This window comes from Lichenostomus cassidix, chromosome 10 (assembly GCF_008360975.1).
Source record: "Lichenostomus cassidix isolate B80296 chromosome 10, HeHo_3.0, whole genome shotgun sequence".
Taxonomy (NCBI): Eukaryota; Metazoa; Chordata; class Aves; order Passeriformes; family Meliphagidae; genus Lichenostomus; species Lichenostomus cassidix.
The window spans coordinates 18,388,655-18,404,820 of record NC_139491.1 but is presented as its reverse complement, the minus strand read 5'-3'; the positions used below and the strand labels follow the sequence as shown (position 1 = coordinate 18,404,820).

The 16,166-nt window shown below is 58.5% G+C and overlaps 2 protein-coding genes across 3 annotated transcripts; one reads left to right on the top strand and one right to left on the bottom strand.

The window, feature by feature from the left end:
• Window positions 1–1,630: 1,630 nt before the first annotated feature.
• LOC146432892 (cytochrome P450 1A4-like) lies at window positions 1,631–7,962 on the bottom strand. Of its 2 annotated transcripts, none has more exons than XM_085071030.1 (7): window positions 7,849–7,962; window positions 5,762–6,636; window positions 5,460–5,586; window positions 5,137–5,226; window positions 4,925–5,048; window positions 4,381–4,467; window positions 1,631–2,876 (listed from the first exon to the last, which is right to left on the bottom strand). In XM_085071030.1, the coding sequence occupies exons 1-7, from the start codon at window positions 7,922–7,924 to the stop codon at window positions 2,570–2,572; spliced, it is 1,686 nt and encodes a 561-aa protein (XP_084927156.1). In that variant the 5' UTR covers window positions 7,925–7,962; the 3' UTR covers window positions 1,631–2,569. The 2 variants fall into 2 exon arrangements, with proteins under 2 accessions (XP_084927156.1, XP_084927154.1); XM_085071028.1 differs by having other exon boundaries at window positions 5,762–6,634; window positions 7,825–7,909.
• Window positions 7,963–11,815: 3,853 nt separating this feature from the next.
• On the top strand, window positions 11,816–15,664 carry LOC146432891 (cytochrome P450 1A5-like). The gene is made up of 7 exons (XM_085071027.1): window positions 11,816–12,007; window positions 12,255–13,151; window positions 13,761–13,884; window positions 14,463–14,552; window positions 14,641–14,764; window positions 14,961–15,047; window positions 15,273–15,664. Exons 2-7 carry the CDS (start codon window positions 12,276–12,278, stop codon window positions 15,577–15,579), a joined length of 1,608 nt encoding a protein of 535 aa, XP_084927153.1. The 5' UTR covers window positions 11,816–12,007; window positions 12,255–12,275; the 3' UTR covers window positions 15,580–15,664.
• Window positions 15,665–16,166: the final 502 nt, after the last annotated feature.

The window sequence follows — 16,166 nt, the reverse complement described above, 5'->3', positions numbered from 1 at the left end:
ACACCTGTCACACACTTGTCACACCTGTCACACACTTGTCACACACCTGTCACACATCTGTAACACATGTGTCAGTCAGCTGTTACACACTTGTCACAGACCTGTCACACCTCTCACTCACCTGTCACACACTTGTCACACCTGTGCCACACCTGTGCCACACCTGTCACACACCTGTTACACACCTGTCAGTCAGCTGTTACACACTTGTCACACCCGTCACACACTTGTCACAGCTGTCACACACCTGTCACTCACCTGTTACACACTTGTCAGTCACCTGTCACACACCTGTCACACACTTGTCACACCTGTCACACACCAGTCACTCACCTGTCACACACTTATCACACACCTGTCACACACCTGTCACTCACCTGTTACACACTTATCACACACCTGTCACACACCTGTCACTCACCTGTACACCCTTGTCACACCTATCACACACATGTCACACACCTGTCACACCTGTCACTCACCTGTTACACACTTGTCACACAACTATCACAGACTTGTTACTTCTGCCCCTCCGTCCCTCCGTCATCCCTCCATCCCACCATCCCCTCCATCATCTCCATCATCCCTCTGTCACCTCTGTCAGCTTTCCATCCCCTCCATCCCCTCCATCACCTCCACCCCCTTCATCCCCTCCTTCATATCTCCATCACCTCTGTCACACCCCCATCACCTGTGCCACCTTTCCATCTCCTCCCTCAGCTCCTGCCTCTTCATTCCCTCCAGCCCATCTCAATCCCCTCTGCCACACCTCCACACCACCTCCACCACCTCTGTCTCCTCCATCCCCTCGCTCTGACTTTCCTCCGGCTCCCGCTTTTTCCAGGCTCCATGAGCTCCGGCGGCTGTTCTGCTCGTTCCCGGCAGGAAGGAGCTTCTCTGGATCCCTGTGCCGCTGACCTTCCCGAGGCTGGGGACAGTAATCACAAACAGAATCATTCTGATGGCAGCCGGTGACAACCTGCAGGTGAGCGGGGTCATGGTGGGAGCAAGGCTGCTCTGCCCCACGGCAGCTTTCCACACCACAATACCAAAATTAACGATAATTCCATGGTCTGGCAGGGCTGGAAACCTTCGAGGGCTTATCCCTGAAGGGATGCCACTTGGGGATGCTCAGACCCCAACTTTCCATGTTATTTCCATGGGAATTTAGTATTTATTGCCTTTTTTTGTCTGTTTTTTTAAGGGAAATTGTGAAAAGCTTTGGATTTAATCGTGCTCCGGGATGAGGATGAGCAGAGCAGGTAACAGCATGATAAACATCCCCCCATGGATGGCTCCCTGAAAGGCTGGGTTTGACCTATTGATTCCATTTTTTCAGGGATACAAAGGTTCCTTCTGGTTTTTAGTGAAGCCCTGAACTGGTCCAGAGCTTGGCAACGTCATCCTGTCTATCCCAGCTGGGACTTTAGGAAGGACAAGAACCAGAATCAGCTCCCATTGGGACTAAAAACTTCCCCCAATGCCATTGGGGTCACAGCCTACTCCTTTCCCATCGGAAAAACCCTGATCCAACACACCAAGTCAGATTTTTAGGGATGAGAGAGAGGTGTAGGGTGCTTTCTCCCTCCCCCCAAAAAATTTTCCCAGTGGAATAAGACCAGAAAGAGACTTTAAAAAATTTCATATAATTATTTATTGGGTTAGAAATATTGTGTGGCTTCCATCCCAGCACACAGCTGCATTCCATACAGACACAAACAGGCAGGAATTGCTGCTCCATTTGCCATGAGGCTTCACCTTCCCACTGGCTAAAGCTGAATGCAGCATAAGGCACCTCCTGCAGTGCTCAAACCCTTTAACCAGTCTGCACACAGAAATCTATTGCTTGATAAGGTAAAAAAACCCTGATATTAAAAAAGGCAGCAAATACACAGTTAGTCTGAAAGCCAGGAGTGTCCTACTGTTCCCTGTTCCTTTTTCCCAGCCCTTTGCTATTTTCCTGGAGGCTTCATGGTAGGAATTTATTTAATATCTCAGTTTGTGAGCAGCACTGCTGGTGGCTTTTTTTTTTCTTTTAACTGAGAGGAACACTCAGGAACTCAATCCATGAGTTTACATTCAAGGAATTCATATGTGTGGGTGCACCCAGGATGGGTCCCTCAAGGTGGGTGCTGGCACAGCCTCGAGAGCCCTTCTGAAGGCAGTGGGAAACACCCATTCCCATTGGTACAAGGAGCTGGAGGCTTTGGAAAAGAGGCTTTCAGCCCGTAGGATAAGGCTGGTCAGGCATCTCAGAGAGAAATCCGTGGGTTTATTTATATTTGGATGGAGGGAGTCGCCTGTGGCAGGTGGAGGACATCCCACCACATCCCACCCTGGAGCATCCTCCTCCCTTCTCCGGGCTGTGATCCCCCTGGATCTCTCCAAGAGACCTTGGTGAGCCTCCACAGGGAATGGAGTGATGAGGCTAGTTCCAGGGGCTGGATAAAGCCAGCTTTATCCCTCCCTGCTCCCATTCCCAGGAGGGGAACAAGCCTCCAGCAAAGCAACACAAGGAGGGGCTGTGCCTGAGCAAAGCAAGGCTGAGTGTCCGACTGCAGGGCTGGAGCTACAGAGAGGATTTCATGGGAAAACGCTGCTTGATCTGGAAGGCCTCACACTTCCTGTATTTCATGGTCAGTCCGTACTGGGGGGTGATGTCCACCGGCTCCCCTGGCCGCAGGCTGAAGTGCAGCTGCTGCAGCAGGGTGCTGAGGAAGAGGAAGATCTCCCAGCGGCCGATGGTCTCCCCAAGGCAGCGCCTCTTGCCCAGGCCGAAGGACAGCACCTTGTCGCTCTCGGCGCGGTTCAGCTCAGTCCCCGTGGCGTCCAGGAACCGCTCGGGCCTGAAGGCTGACGGGTCCTTCCAAAGGGTCCTGGGGCAGAGGGGAGACACTCCTGAGGGTATTGTTTCATCACAGGATCGCAGAATGGTTTGGGTACCTTAAAGCCCATTTCATCCCACCCCCTGCCGTGGCAGGGACACCTTCCACCACCCCAGGTGGCTCCAAGCCCTGTCCAGCCTGGCCTTGGACACTTCCAGGGATGGGGCAACCACAGCTTCTCTGGGAATTCCATCCACCCTCCCAGTCAGGAATTTCCTCCTAATATTTAACCTAAACCTGCCCTTTCCCACTTTATAGCCATTCCCTGTGTCCTGTCCCTCCATCCCCTGTCCCCAGTCCCTCTCCTGCTCTCCTGGAGCCCCTTTAGGCACTGGCAGGGGCTCTAAGGTCTCCCCAGAGCCTTCTCTTCTCCCAGCCTGGCTCCAGAGCAGAGTGGCTCCAGCCCTGGGGCACAGTGACAGCTTTCACCCCCTGCCATGGGGTCAGTGACCAAAACCTCTCCTTGCAGAGAGAAGCTGTGCAGTGCTGTCTCATTCCACCATCCCAAAACCCCTGGCAAGCTCTCTCCCTGATCTAAAAGGCCAACTCTGTGTCAGACTCCATCAGCTCAGTCTATTGAAACCTCTGTTTCAGACTCGGGCTGTGCTTGCCTGGGCAGACACCGGAGATGGATTTAATTCCATGTACAACAGCCAGAGATCCTGCAGCCTCAGCAGACAGAGCAGTGAGCAGCCCTTCCAAAGGGAAGGATGGAGACTAGAGGGTTTTCCCTCTGAATCCTCTCAGCAAAACTTGCCAGCCTGTCCCAGACTGGCTGCTGGGATGTGCCAGGTGGGATTTAAATGGAAATTTCTGCTTGGATATGTGGAATCCTCTCTGTCCTAAGGACAACATTCCCACTCCATGCTCACCAGAGCACGCAGGAGCAGGAGTATTGGAAGGTTTCTGGGCTGTATTTGGATACAAACATCTTGATCTTTGATCCAAAATGCCCCATCTGGTATCTACCTCCTGTATCAACCCTAAACCAATTTGCTCCACCCTGGAATGTCTGTGCTGGGAAGCAGTGGAGGGCAGGATGGGGCTCTGGTTTCCAGTCTCCCTGTCCTTCCCAAAGCTGATTATCAGCAGTCACAACACAAGCCTGTTGAGTCTAACAAAGTCACATCACAGCATTTTTCTCCCTTGAAAAGGGAAACAGGCAATTCCCACTGAGCACATCCAGAGCCACCAAGCAGATCACAGGATCTGCTTGGCAGGAGGATCAGCTGATTCCTGATTATCCAGCTGCCTGAGCTTTCACATAAATTGAGTAAGCCCCAGTGTTGGGGAGCTGCTGAACTGGTGGCCGAGTCAGACCCAGCTCCATGGCCAAGGCTGGGCTCAGCATCAAACCCACACCATTTTAAGTCTGATCTGCCTTTTCCTTTGTGATCCATTCAGGTTTTGGCACAATGATCAGCACCATCTCAATGCCAAGAGAGCCCACAGCAGCCCAGTTGAGCACAGGGGGCTGGAATATTGGAGTACTCACTCATCGTGGTTCACTTGCCACTGGTTGATGAATACACAGGTGTCCTTGGGGATGTAGTAGCCGTTCAGCACAGTGGCTTTTGTGGTGCTGAAGGAAACAGGGGTGGAAAGGGATGTTAGACCCACAGCTCCATGGGAAGTCAAAGCCTGGCAAGTCCTGAGCGGGTTTCATCTTCAAAGCCCTGCTTGTGCTTTTAGAACTGTCTAGGAAATACCCCAGATTGTATTCGGGAGATTAAATAGTCTCGGTTACACTTTATTCCAGCAGAAAATTCCAGTTTCATTTCACAGCTCATTCCAGATGAGTTGTGATGTGGTTTCTCCCAGGGCAGGAGGATTTATAAACCCAGGGGCTTTCTGCCAGCAAAGGCTTTTGGGGTGAAACTACCCTCAAAACAAAGCATTCAACCCCAGAAGGGCAGCAAGCTGGAATATTTAGAATATTTTCCCCTTCCAGGGATCAATTCCTTGCCAAAATGGCACCTCCCAGAGAACCACTCCAAAAAAAAAACCCCAAATAAGGCGCCAGCCGCTGCAGCCCGTACCTGTGTGGGATGGTGAAGGGCACGAAGGAGGAATGCCGGAACATCTCCAGGATGAAGGCTTCCATGTAGGGCAGCTTGCCCCGGTCCGACAGCCGCGGCCGCCTCTCCCGCCCGATGGTCTGGTCTGGGGCAGGTGGAGAGCAGGAAGAGGGTCAGGGTCAGGGCTGACCAGAGAGGTTTTGGCCCCAGAGGAAGGTGGTTCAGGGACTCACCCAGTTCTTCCTGGATCTTCCTCTGGATGTCAGGGTACAGGGCAACGTACATGAGGCTCCAGGACAGGGCAGTTGTGATGGTGTCAAAGCCTGGATGGACATGGAGAAGGCACTGAGTCACCAGAAGACGACAGGTGAGAGGGTGTTACAGATTCCACCACTCCAGGTGTTCTTTCCCCCATCAGCTGCCGCCAAAGAGCTCTGCTCACTGCTCAGGAGGGCACCTGACAGCAGCCCCATGTACCCAAATGTGACCAAGGCGTCACCCCAGCAGCTCCACATCCCCACCCAGGCTCCAGCTGTGCACTCAGAAACATTCCCACCTGCCCCAAAGAGATCGTTGACGATGTTGATGATCTTCTCATTGGAGAGCTGGACATGGGTGTCCTCCCCAACACTCTTCTCCTGGCAGTGCCCGATCAGCGAGTCCGTGATGTCCCGGATGTTCTCCTGGGGAAGAGCCAGGGGCTCAGGGACACCATGGACACTCAGGGATGGGGAACCCACCCCCAAATAATGCTGGCTGTTAACTGCAGCCCTGAGGGCTCCAAGGGGCTTTCCTGGGCAAGGCAGGGGGACACTCGCAGGCATCTCCACCCACTCAGAAGAGCATGCCGGCCCTTACCTTATCAAAGCTGGTGTAATGCTCCTGCACAATCTTCTCCACAAAGATGCCGAGGCGCCTGTTGACATCCTTAAAGACCTCCATGGTGCGGCTGGGGAGGTACCGGAGCAGGGGGATGAAGTCAGCAGGGTTGCCATTCCCTGCCACCTCCCCAAATTCATTGCCGAGGTTCACCAGGCTGAGCAGCTCCTCGTCCTCATGCTCGTAGCGCTTCCCGAAGCACATGGCGCAGATGACATTGGCCACTGACACCACCAGGTACCTGTAGGGCTCAAACCTCTTCTCCTCCTCCATCAGCTGCAGGAACTTGGTGACCAGGTACTCAGCCTCCTTGGTGACGTGCTCCTCCAGCAGGCAGGAGGAGGACGAGGTGGGGCTGGGAGCGATGGAGAAGCTCTTCAGGGCTTTCTGAGCGAGCTTCCTGAGAGCTTTCCACACCTCCCCGGAGTCGGGGCTGAACGACATGCTCTGCCCGTTGGAGATGTAGTGGAAACTGGGCAGGTCTGGGCGCCCCATGAAGTCCTCTCCTTGCTTGACCAGGGCTTGCTTGATGGTCTCCAGCCCGCTGAGCACCAGCACGGGCCGCATGCCGATCCGCACCTCCATCACGTCCCCGTACCGCCGGCCCAGCCGCGTCAGCGCCAGGTGCGTGTCCTTGCGCAGCTCCAGCACGTTGCCCACGATGGGATAGCCTCGGGGGCCCGGCGGGCTGCGCAGCCCCTTGGGCACAGGTCGGTGCTGCAGCCACTGCAGCAGCAGGAACACCAGGCAGAACACGGCAGCCGCCAGCAGCACCTCGGTGGCCGACAGCACCCCGGGGCTGCCCATCGGTGACAGCACAGCCTTCACCATCGCACCAGGCACGGAGCGACCCTAGCGGAGTGAAGGAGATCCGGGGGAGAGCCGCGATCAGCGAGGGGCTGAGTGCTGCGGGTGTTCCTGACACTGAGATGGGGAGAGAGAGCCCTGAACCAGCTCGGGGGATGGAGGTGCCCGTGCAGCACCGGGGCTTTCACGGGGCACAAGCTGGAGACCTGGAAAGACCCCAAACACACCCACCCATCCCTAAGGGGGCATCTCAACCCCCCGGCGACTTTGTGACACCCCTTTCTGCTCAGCAGACCCTTAGACTCTCTTGCAGAATCCTAAGGAATAAACCAAAGAGGTGTTACGAATCGAGGGAGGTCTCTAGGTTGAGACGCTTGGAGCAGTGACAGCACAGGACAGGACAGCAGCAGAGATGGGCTTCACTTCTGATCCACAGCTGCCACAATTGTCTGCACTTTGGGAAACTTCTTGCACTAAAAAGCAGGTTTTTTGCTAGCCAGGAGTGGAAGGAGTAAGTCCTTCAACTTTTTCTCCAGCTTCCCATGGAAGCAAAGGTGCTCTGTTAACAAGAATATGTCCCTTTTCTCCAAGTCTTTTCCCGAGGGCTTAACTAGAGGAAAGCTAATCTTGATTCGAGTCACCCGAACCTCCCCTTGCCGGGAAACTAAACACAGCAGTGGAATCATCCCAAAAAGTCGATGGCCACGAAAGACAGCCCTGGCTGCAGCGGGAGGCTAGCGGGATGAGTGCCTCCCACTCCCATCTCTGTCAGAAATCACAGAATCAGAGAGTCCCTCAAGTTGGAAGAGACGCATAAGGATCATCGAGTCTAACTCCAGCTCCTCGCAGGACTAAATCCTTCAGAAAACCCCGAGCGGGGGTGGGAGGAGGTTGGGTGTCAAATCCCACCTCCCCCTGGGTTTGGCAGGGTGCGGCAGACCCCCACAGGACACCCGTGCGGGGAGCACTCTGCGGGGCTGTAGCGACCTCGCACCGCAATGGGTGCAGCCCAGCTGGGACCCCTTCGCAGCCCTCGGCAGCGGAAAGACCCGGGAGGGGAGAATTACCCGCGGGACCCCCCAGAAATCACCTTCCGACAGGTGGGGAAGGATGCTGCTGGGGTCGGAACGGGGGGCCAGCCCAGAGCGGGGCTGTCCATCGCCCGGGGGTGCTCTGGGGCAGTGGAAGTGCCGGCCGGCCCCCGTCCATCGCGGTGCGGGCTCTCTGGTACTCACCTCGGCGCGGAGCGGCGAAGAGCGGAGAGGAGCGGAGCGGCGGGAGGGGCCCGATCCCGCGGCAGGTGCCCGCTCCCTGCAGCTCCTGCTTTATATGCATCGCCCCGCGCTCTGATTGGCCCGGCAGCCTCCCGTCACGTGACCCCCAACTCCCCAAGAACTCCCCTGACCCCCCCCAGGCCCCCCCACCCCCGATCCCCCCATTTCCCGGGGCTGCCCCACGCGTGGGCTGCGGGACCCCCGCTCCCCGCGCATCCCTGGAGGGGAGCCCGGGAAGCGGGCGGAGAGGGGGTCCCGATGGGTCGTGGCGTGGGGTGCGGGGGTGGGGGGTGTCGGTGCCGCCCGTGGGTTCCAGCCCGGGGCGGGCATCGCGTGCGAAGCGGGCGGGATGTTTGGGCAAACCCGCACCGCCCCGGTCACTCCAGTCACGCTACCGGCAGGATCTTAAAGGCGCCGGTCCCGCGCCCCGCTGCGCCCCAGGACACCCCCGGGGGGCGCCCCGGCTGCCCTGCTCCCCCCCAGACCCGCGGGGTTCCGTACACCCACGGCCGCGCCCCCCGCCCCGGTGCCCGCAGCGCCGGGCTACCCGCGGTGTCCGGAGCCGCGGGGACAGCGGCAGCGTGGGAAAAGCGCCCCGGGGCGCGCGGTGCGGGACAGGCAGGGGGATTTGGGGGATTCGGCCCCCGCGGGGCTCCGCGAACACGCGGGAATGAGCGTGGACCACCAGTCGCGGGGCTTAAGCGATCGCAGCCCTCCACCGGGGCTTTGCCCGTCCCGCCGCCGGTGCTCCCGGTAAAGTGGGGCGGGGGCCGCCGGCTCCGTGCCTGTTCCCCCAGCTTACGCCGAGGGACCACCCCACAGCTCCACAGGGTCTCCGAGGGGACGTGGGCGGCGGGACAGCCCCGGGGGTCACGGCCCTGGCTGCCCCGGCCCGGTTAAAGATTGTCCAGGTTCGCGTGAGAAGCCGCCGTGCCCTCTGTCACCTCTGTCCCCTGGGGACAGGGCGGCCAGGGGGCGAGGTGGGGCTGCGATGGGGCAGAGGGTGCCGCCGGAGGGAGGGGCTGCACGTCGGGGCGGATGATCGATGTCCAAAGCGGGTCTCAGGCGGAGTTTGCAGCCCCCAGCCCCGGTCCCCGTGGGGGGACAGGCCAGGTCCTGCCCTTCAGGGAGGATAACGGGGACCAGCCCGCTCCCAAAATCTCCCCCCTCCTCCTGCATCCTTCCCAGCCCAGCTGCCAGGAGATGGGAGATAGGCCAGGGGGTCCCGCCCCGCCGGGGGGTCCCAGAGGTGGCATTAGGGACATCGCGTGCGAAGGGGCTCCGGCCAGACCCGGAGGGCCGCCCCGGTCACTCACAGTCACGCTATGGGTGGGTGGGGGGGGAAATGGTTTTTAAAGGACCAGGGCGGTGGCCTCACGTCCAGGAGCCTGGCCCAGGGTCAAAGCGGCGCCGGAGCAGCTCAGGATCAGTTCGAGATCAGCTCCCCCACGGCTGGCTGGGGAGGCTGTGGGGGTCCCCAGCACTGGGGACATCGTCGGGGTTAACACGGGTGCCCTCTGACACAGGGAGCTGCAGCACCTGCGAGGGGACAGCAGTCCCCCTGTCATTTGTGTCCCCCTCCACAGGACAGAGCCATCCCAGCCCTTTCCAGCCACGGGGAGCGGGAGAGAGGGGAGTGCCAAGCGGGGAGGTCCCAGCCGTGCCACCTGAAATGTCCCCTCTTAGCCCCACGCAACACCGAGCGGCGCCCCACACCGCGGGGCTGACCACAAACGTCCCAAATATGCCCCACGGCTCAGGACACGCTTCAGGGTGTCCATAAACCCCGGCCGGGGATGTCCCTGGCACTGTTTACCACACCTGGCACAACGCGCGTGGGCACGCCGTGTGTTTGTCCCGGTGTCCCTCACGCGAGGGAATATTAGCAGCGAGCACCCTGCTAATATTCCTGCTAATTCCCAGGAACGTCGCAGCCCTCCCAGCCCCGGCTGCAGCGGCAAGGCAGACCCTTGGGAACGCTTTTGGGGAGGCAGGGCTCGTTCGGCAGGCTGGATCCCGCCAGCCTTGCCCATCGCTGTGGATCTCCCCGGTTCCACCGCACGGGATTGGGTGGGGAGGGGGCTGAGTGACCCCCAGCAGCACAGCCCCGCAGGTGTGTCCCCGCACGGCCAGGCTGCGCACGCACCCCGCACACGCGGAGCCGTGTCCGTGTGCAGGGACACTCTCGGGGATGCCAGCACCCTTCGTGTCCCTCGCAGATCCGCGTCCCTCGTGGGCGTGCACGTGCTCTTGCCACACACGCCGTGCCACACGTGCGCGCGCCTGTGGGCGCTGTCACTCTCCCGCTGTCGTCTGTCCTTGCACGCACGGCCTGGCGCGGCCGATCCCGCGGGATGGCGACCCGCGGAGGGGAACGCGACATCATCCACCGAGGGAGGGCAGGGAGCCCGCAGAGTCCCCCCGGCTCCTCCCAGGCAGCTCCGCGGGCTCGGCGCGGGGCGGTGGCCGGGGGTGAGGGTGTTTTTGGGGTGTGAGGCTGCCTGGCACGCAAGGCAGCAGCTCTTAACGCTGTTCTCATCGGGAGGCACCCTGCCCTCGCAGGGCTTGGCAGGCACCGAGAAGACGGGGAGGGCTGGGAAGGGGTGAGAGAGGGGCAGCTGGGTCCTGGGGAACCTCTCCGGGATCCTCCCAGCTTCTCCAGAGCTCTGGGGTGTGATGGATGAGGAGTGGGTGGGTTCCCCATCAGCGCAAGGGCCACCAGAATGCGGCTGGGGGGTCACTCAGCCCCCTCCCCATCCAACCCCGTGCAATGGATCCGGGGAGATCCATAGGGATGGGAGACGCTGGCAGGATCCAGCCTGCCGAGGAAGCCCTGCTCCTGCAGCCTGCCTCCCCAAAAGCATTCCCAAGGGTCTGCCTTGCCGCTGCAGCCGGGGCTGGGAGGGCTGCGGCGTTCCCGGGAATTATCAGCAGGAATATTAGCAGCCGGGGTTTTGTAACTGTTCTTGCCAAACATTAATGAAAGGCGTCATTGCTATTAACGAGCCCGATTAGACCAGATGTTGAAAGCCTTTATTAAATATTAGCTCAGCTTTTACCTGGGCCAAATTCCCACTGGAATTTTCAAAGATTGAATGAAACTTCGGGCCAAACCCCAAAGCTCTGGCTCATTCCTGCTCATCCTAGCCGCACTTCCCAAACTCCCCCGAATTTTGCCCCGCCTCGAGCCACAGCCCCGCTGGCTGGAGCATTTCCCTGTCGGGTGTCACCCTGCGCTTTCAGAGGGATGAGCTGCCCCAGCCTTGCCCCGCGCTGCCCCTTCACCTCTCCTATCTGCCGGGCTCACCTCCTCCCCTCTGCCCCGCCACTCCTCCTCCTCCTCTTGCTCGCTGCCTGTTTGCCCCGGAGGAGCCTGGGGAAGCGAGCCAGCCGCCTTCTCACGCAAACCTGGGCAATCGTTAACCTGAGCCTGGCTCTGCCCCTGGCCCGGATGATCCTGCTGCCACCGCTCCCGGGCCATGGGATCTGCCGGATGATTCCCCAGGGATAGGGCGGGTTGTGGATGCATTGACACAAACGCCTCCCCTGACTTGCAGCCTGCAGCTCCCGGCACCTCCAGAGTGTCCATGGAGGTGACAGCTCTCTCTGGGTGCTGGGAACAGTCTGGCCAGCCCAGAAAAGTTTTTTTTTGGGAAATGCTGGCACTCACATTCCATAGGGAAGCAATGCTGAGAGCATGTCCTACATCCCCCCCAAGGCAGGGCTTAGGGACCTTCTTCCTCCCTGTCCCAGGGACCGTTCTGCCTCCCCATTACAGGCTCTGGGGCCCTGGGCAGGAGGAGAAGTCACCATTCATCCCCCAGAGCCTGCTGGAGAGGAGAAAGGCTCTTCCTGGTTTCCTGGGCTGGCTCCAGCCAAGCTCAGCCCCGTTTGTTAATGGGTAGCTATTCTCAAGGGCTTTTGCAGTATGACCCTCTGGACATAAATTCCCAGTAGTGCAGTGAGGGGACAGCTTAGAGGGTTGTGGTCTTTCAGGTGGCAGGAGAAAGATCAGGCAGAGCAGAACGAGGTGCAGGTGACAGGACAAGGTCCAGGAGGCAGAGGAAGAATCCCCCCTGCTCCTGGAGCCAGACACCCTTTGCTAATCTCTGCTGGGGAGTAAAACCATCCCAAGGACCTGCAGGTAGGAGACAGTGGGTTCTGGTGTCTTCTGTAGGGAAAGGGGTGTCACAAAGTCGCCGGGGGGTTGAGATGCCCCCTTAGGAATGGATGGGTGTGTTTGGAGTCTTTCCAGGTCTCCAGCTGCGCGGGCAGCTCCATCCCCCGAGCTGGTTCAGGGCTCTCGCTCCCCATCTCAGTGTCAGGAACACCCGCAGCACTCAGCCCCTCGCTGATCGCGGCTCTCCCCCGGATCTCCTTCACTCCTCTAGGGTCGCCCCGTGCCTGGTGCGATGGTGAAGGCTGTGCTGTCGCCGATGGGCAGCCCCGGGGTGCTGTCGGCTGGTATCGGTGGTGTCACCTCCCTCGGGTCGGTGCTGCTGGCGGCTGCCGTGTTCTACCTGGTGTTCCTGCTGCTGCAGTGGCTGCAGCACCGACCTGTGCCCAAGGGGCTGCGCAGCCCGCCGGGCCCCCGAGGCTATCCCATCGTGGGCAACGTGCTGGAGCTGCGCAAGGACACGCACCTGGCGCTGACGCGGCTGGGCCGGCGGTACGGGGACGTGATGGAGGTGCGGATCGGCATGCGGCCCGTGCTGGTGCTCAGCGGGCTGGAGACCATCAAGCAGGCCCTGGTCAAGCAAGGAGAGGACTTCATGGGGCGCCCCGACCTCTACAGCTTCCGCTTTGTCGCGGATGGGCAGAGCATGTCGTTCAGCCCCGACTCCGGGGAGATGTGGAAAGCACGCAAGAAGCTGGCCCAGAGCGCCCTGAAGAGCTTCTCCATCGCTCCCAGCCCCACCTCGTCCTCCTCCTGCCTGCTGGAGGAGCACGTCACCAAGGAGGCTGAGTACCTGGTCACCAAGTTCCTGCAGCTGATGGAGGAGGAGAAGAGGTTTGAGCCCTACAGGTACCTGGTGGTGTCGGTGACCAATGTCATCTGCGCCATGTGCTTCGGGAAGCGCTACGAGCATGAGGACGAGGAGCTGCTCCGCCTGGTGAATTCAGCGCAGCAGTTCGATGATGTGGCTGCTGCTGGCAACCCTGCTGACTTCATCCCCCTGCTCCGGTACCTCCCCAGCCGCAGCATGAAATTGTTTATAGACTTCAACAGGTACTTCGTCAGCTTCCTGCAGAAGATCGTCAAGGAGCACTATGAGACCTACGACAAGGTAAGAGCTTGCAGGATGCTCACCCGCACCAGAGGTGTGTCCCTACTCTCCTCCCCTCTACAGCAGCAAGGTGTTTTTGTTCTTGCAGCCAAGCAGAAATGGCTACTGTCCCCAGTCCTCCTTCTCATAGAATCACAGCATATTGCACAATTGTGGGGTTTCCTAAATTGCGAGGGGTACCAGGATCATTAGGTCCAGTTCCTGGCCCTGCACAGACATCCCAACAATCCCACCCTGTGCCTGGCAGTGCTGTCCAAATGCTCCTGGAGCTCTGGCAGCCTTGGGGCTGTGCCCATTCCCTGGGGAGCCTGGGCAGTGCCCAGCACCCTCTGGGGGAAGAACATTTTCCTGATATCCAACCTGAACCTCCCCTGACTCAGCTTTGTGAGCCTCTCAGCTTCTCCTCCATTCCCTGAGAGATGGGGCCAGTCTGGTGGTTGAACATCTGCTCTATGCCTGAGGTTCCTTGGGGAACCTCTCCTTGTTCCCACAGGAACCATGGGAGCTGAAGGATGATGCAGGGCTCCCCCAGCACCAGCCAGGGCTGCTCAGGAACACCCCCTCCTCTGCCAGCCCTGCCGCCCTTACCTTGTCTGCTCTTCCTCTCAGAACAACATCCGGGACATCACCGACTCCCTCATCGAGCAGTGCCTGGACAAAAAGGAAACAAACACGGCCACGCAGGTCCCTAAGGAGAAGATTGTCAACCTTGTGAATGACCTCTTTGGAGCAGGTATCCTTGCCCACCTCTGCTCAGATGTTCTCAGGTTTCCTCTGTCTCCTCCTGTCTGACCCTTCCCTGTCCAACACCTCTAGAGACCAGTTCAGGACATCGGCACTGGGAAGAGGCTTCAGGGACAACAGAAGGGTTTATAGCTCAGCCAAGCTTCTCAAACCAGGGTGGTTTTTTCTGGCTGAGGGAGATGTCTGTGGCCTGATTCACCTTTCCATGGAAATTCCCCCAATTCCAGAGGAGTTGTGCAAACCTGACACAACCCAGGAGTGGGACAAGATGAGGGAGCATGATATATTAGCAAAGTTTTCTGTGCTAAAATGAAGCCCAAAGCCTTGCTGTGTGTCCAGGATGTTTCTGAGGGCACAGCTGGAGCCTGGGTGGGGATGTGGAGCTGCTGAGGTGACACCTTGGCCATGTTTGGTTACATGGAGCTGCTGTCAGGTGCCCTCCTGAGCAGTGACCAGAGCTCTTTGGTGGCAGCTGATGGGGGAAAGAACACCTGGAGTGGTGGAATCTGTAACACCCACTCACCTGTCCTCTTCTGGTGACTCAATGCCTTCTCCATGTCCATCCAGGCTTTGACACCGTGACAACTGCCCTGTCCTGGAGCCTCATGTATCTCGTGACATACCCCGACATCCAGAGGAAGATCCAGGAAGAACTGGGTGAGTCCCTGAACCACCTTCCTCTGGGGCCAAAACCTCTCTGGTCAGCCCTGACCCTGACCCTCTTCCTGCTCTCCACCTGCCCCAGACCAGACCATCGGGCGGGAGAGGCGGCCGCGGCTGTCGGACCGGGGCAAGCTGCCCTACATGGAAGCCTTCATCCTGGAGATGTTCCGGCATTCCTCCTTTCTGCCCTTCACCATCCCACACAGGTACGGGCTGGGCTGCCAGAGCTGCTCCAGGGATGATGTGGCCTTGAGGCACCTTGGTATGGCCCATAGAGGACAGAGCGACCCCTCACAAAACCACCCCTGTGGGACTCAGCAGCCTCAGGAGCAGCCTGACAGTGTCCTGAAGATGCAGAAGAACCTTCTGGCTCACCAAACTCTGTGTCTTTTCTCTCCCCAGCACAACCAAGGACACAGTACTGAATGGCTTCTACATCCCGAAGGATCGCTGTGTGTTCATCAACCAGTGGCAAGTGAACCATGACGAGTGAGTACCTTGTGAGGCACAAACCATCCATGGTGACAAACAGGTCCCTTCCTGCACAGTTCTTCTAGACAGGAGTGGGGCCAATGTGCCTGCAGAGAAAAGGGAGCAGGCTAGGGACCTGCTGAATCCAAGGATGTTCTTCCTGACAGTTCCCTCCTTCCAGTGTTCCCCCTTGCACCCACGACCAGGAGACACCTCCTCAACACCTGATGCTTTCCCTTGCAGGAAGCTTTGGAAGGACCCAGAAACCTTCAACCCACAGCGTTTCCTCAGTGCTGATGGGACCAACGTGAACAAAGAGGCCGGGGAGAAGGTACTGGTGTTCGGCCTGGGGAAGAGGAGGTGCATTGGGGAGACCATTGCCCGCTGGCAGGTGTTCCTCTTCCTGGCCACCCTGCTCCAGCAGCTGGAGTTCAGTGTCTGTGATGGCCAGAAGGCTGACTTGACCCCAATCTACGGACTGACCCTGAGGCACGTGAGGTGTGAGCACTTCCAGGCCAGGCAGCGCTTCCCCATGAAGGGCGGGAGCTGAGCAGTGGGGTCAGACATCTCCAGGGTGTCCTTGCTGCAGAGCTGGGTCTGGGACAACTTTCAGTAATAAACTGAAACCTTCGGGACTCCTGTTGTATCTGCTTTGCTTTGTAGCAATTCCTGCCTTTTTTGTCTTCCAGTGTAGACAAAAACACTGTCTATAGTGTTGGATATTGGATACACTGTCTATGGTGTTGGATATTCTAGTGTTGGATATTCCATTAAATGTTGGCTATTCCACCACTTCTAGTCTTAGACTGTATCCTTTTGGAATCGCTCTCTGATAGAGGAAGGACAGCCAACCCATTCCACAACCCCACAGCTTCCATCAGTGACTCAGAATTACAGAACTATAGAATTGGTTGGGTTGGAAAAGGCTTTAACATCCCCAAACCCAGCACTGCCAAGGCCACCACTCACTCATGTCCCCACGTGCCACATCCCCATGTTTTTCAATACCCCCAGGGATGGTGATTCCACCACTGACCACCTTCATGGTGACAAAATTTTTCTGAATATCCAAACCTCCCCTAGTGCAACTTGAGCCTTCAGCCACCTCCTTCACCATGGGCAGTGCTGGCCCTGAAG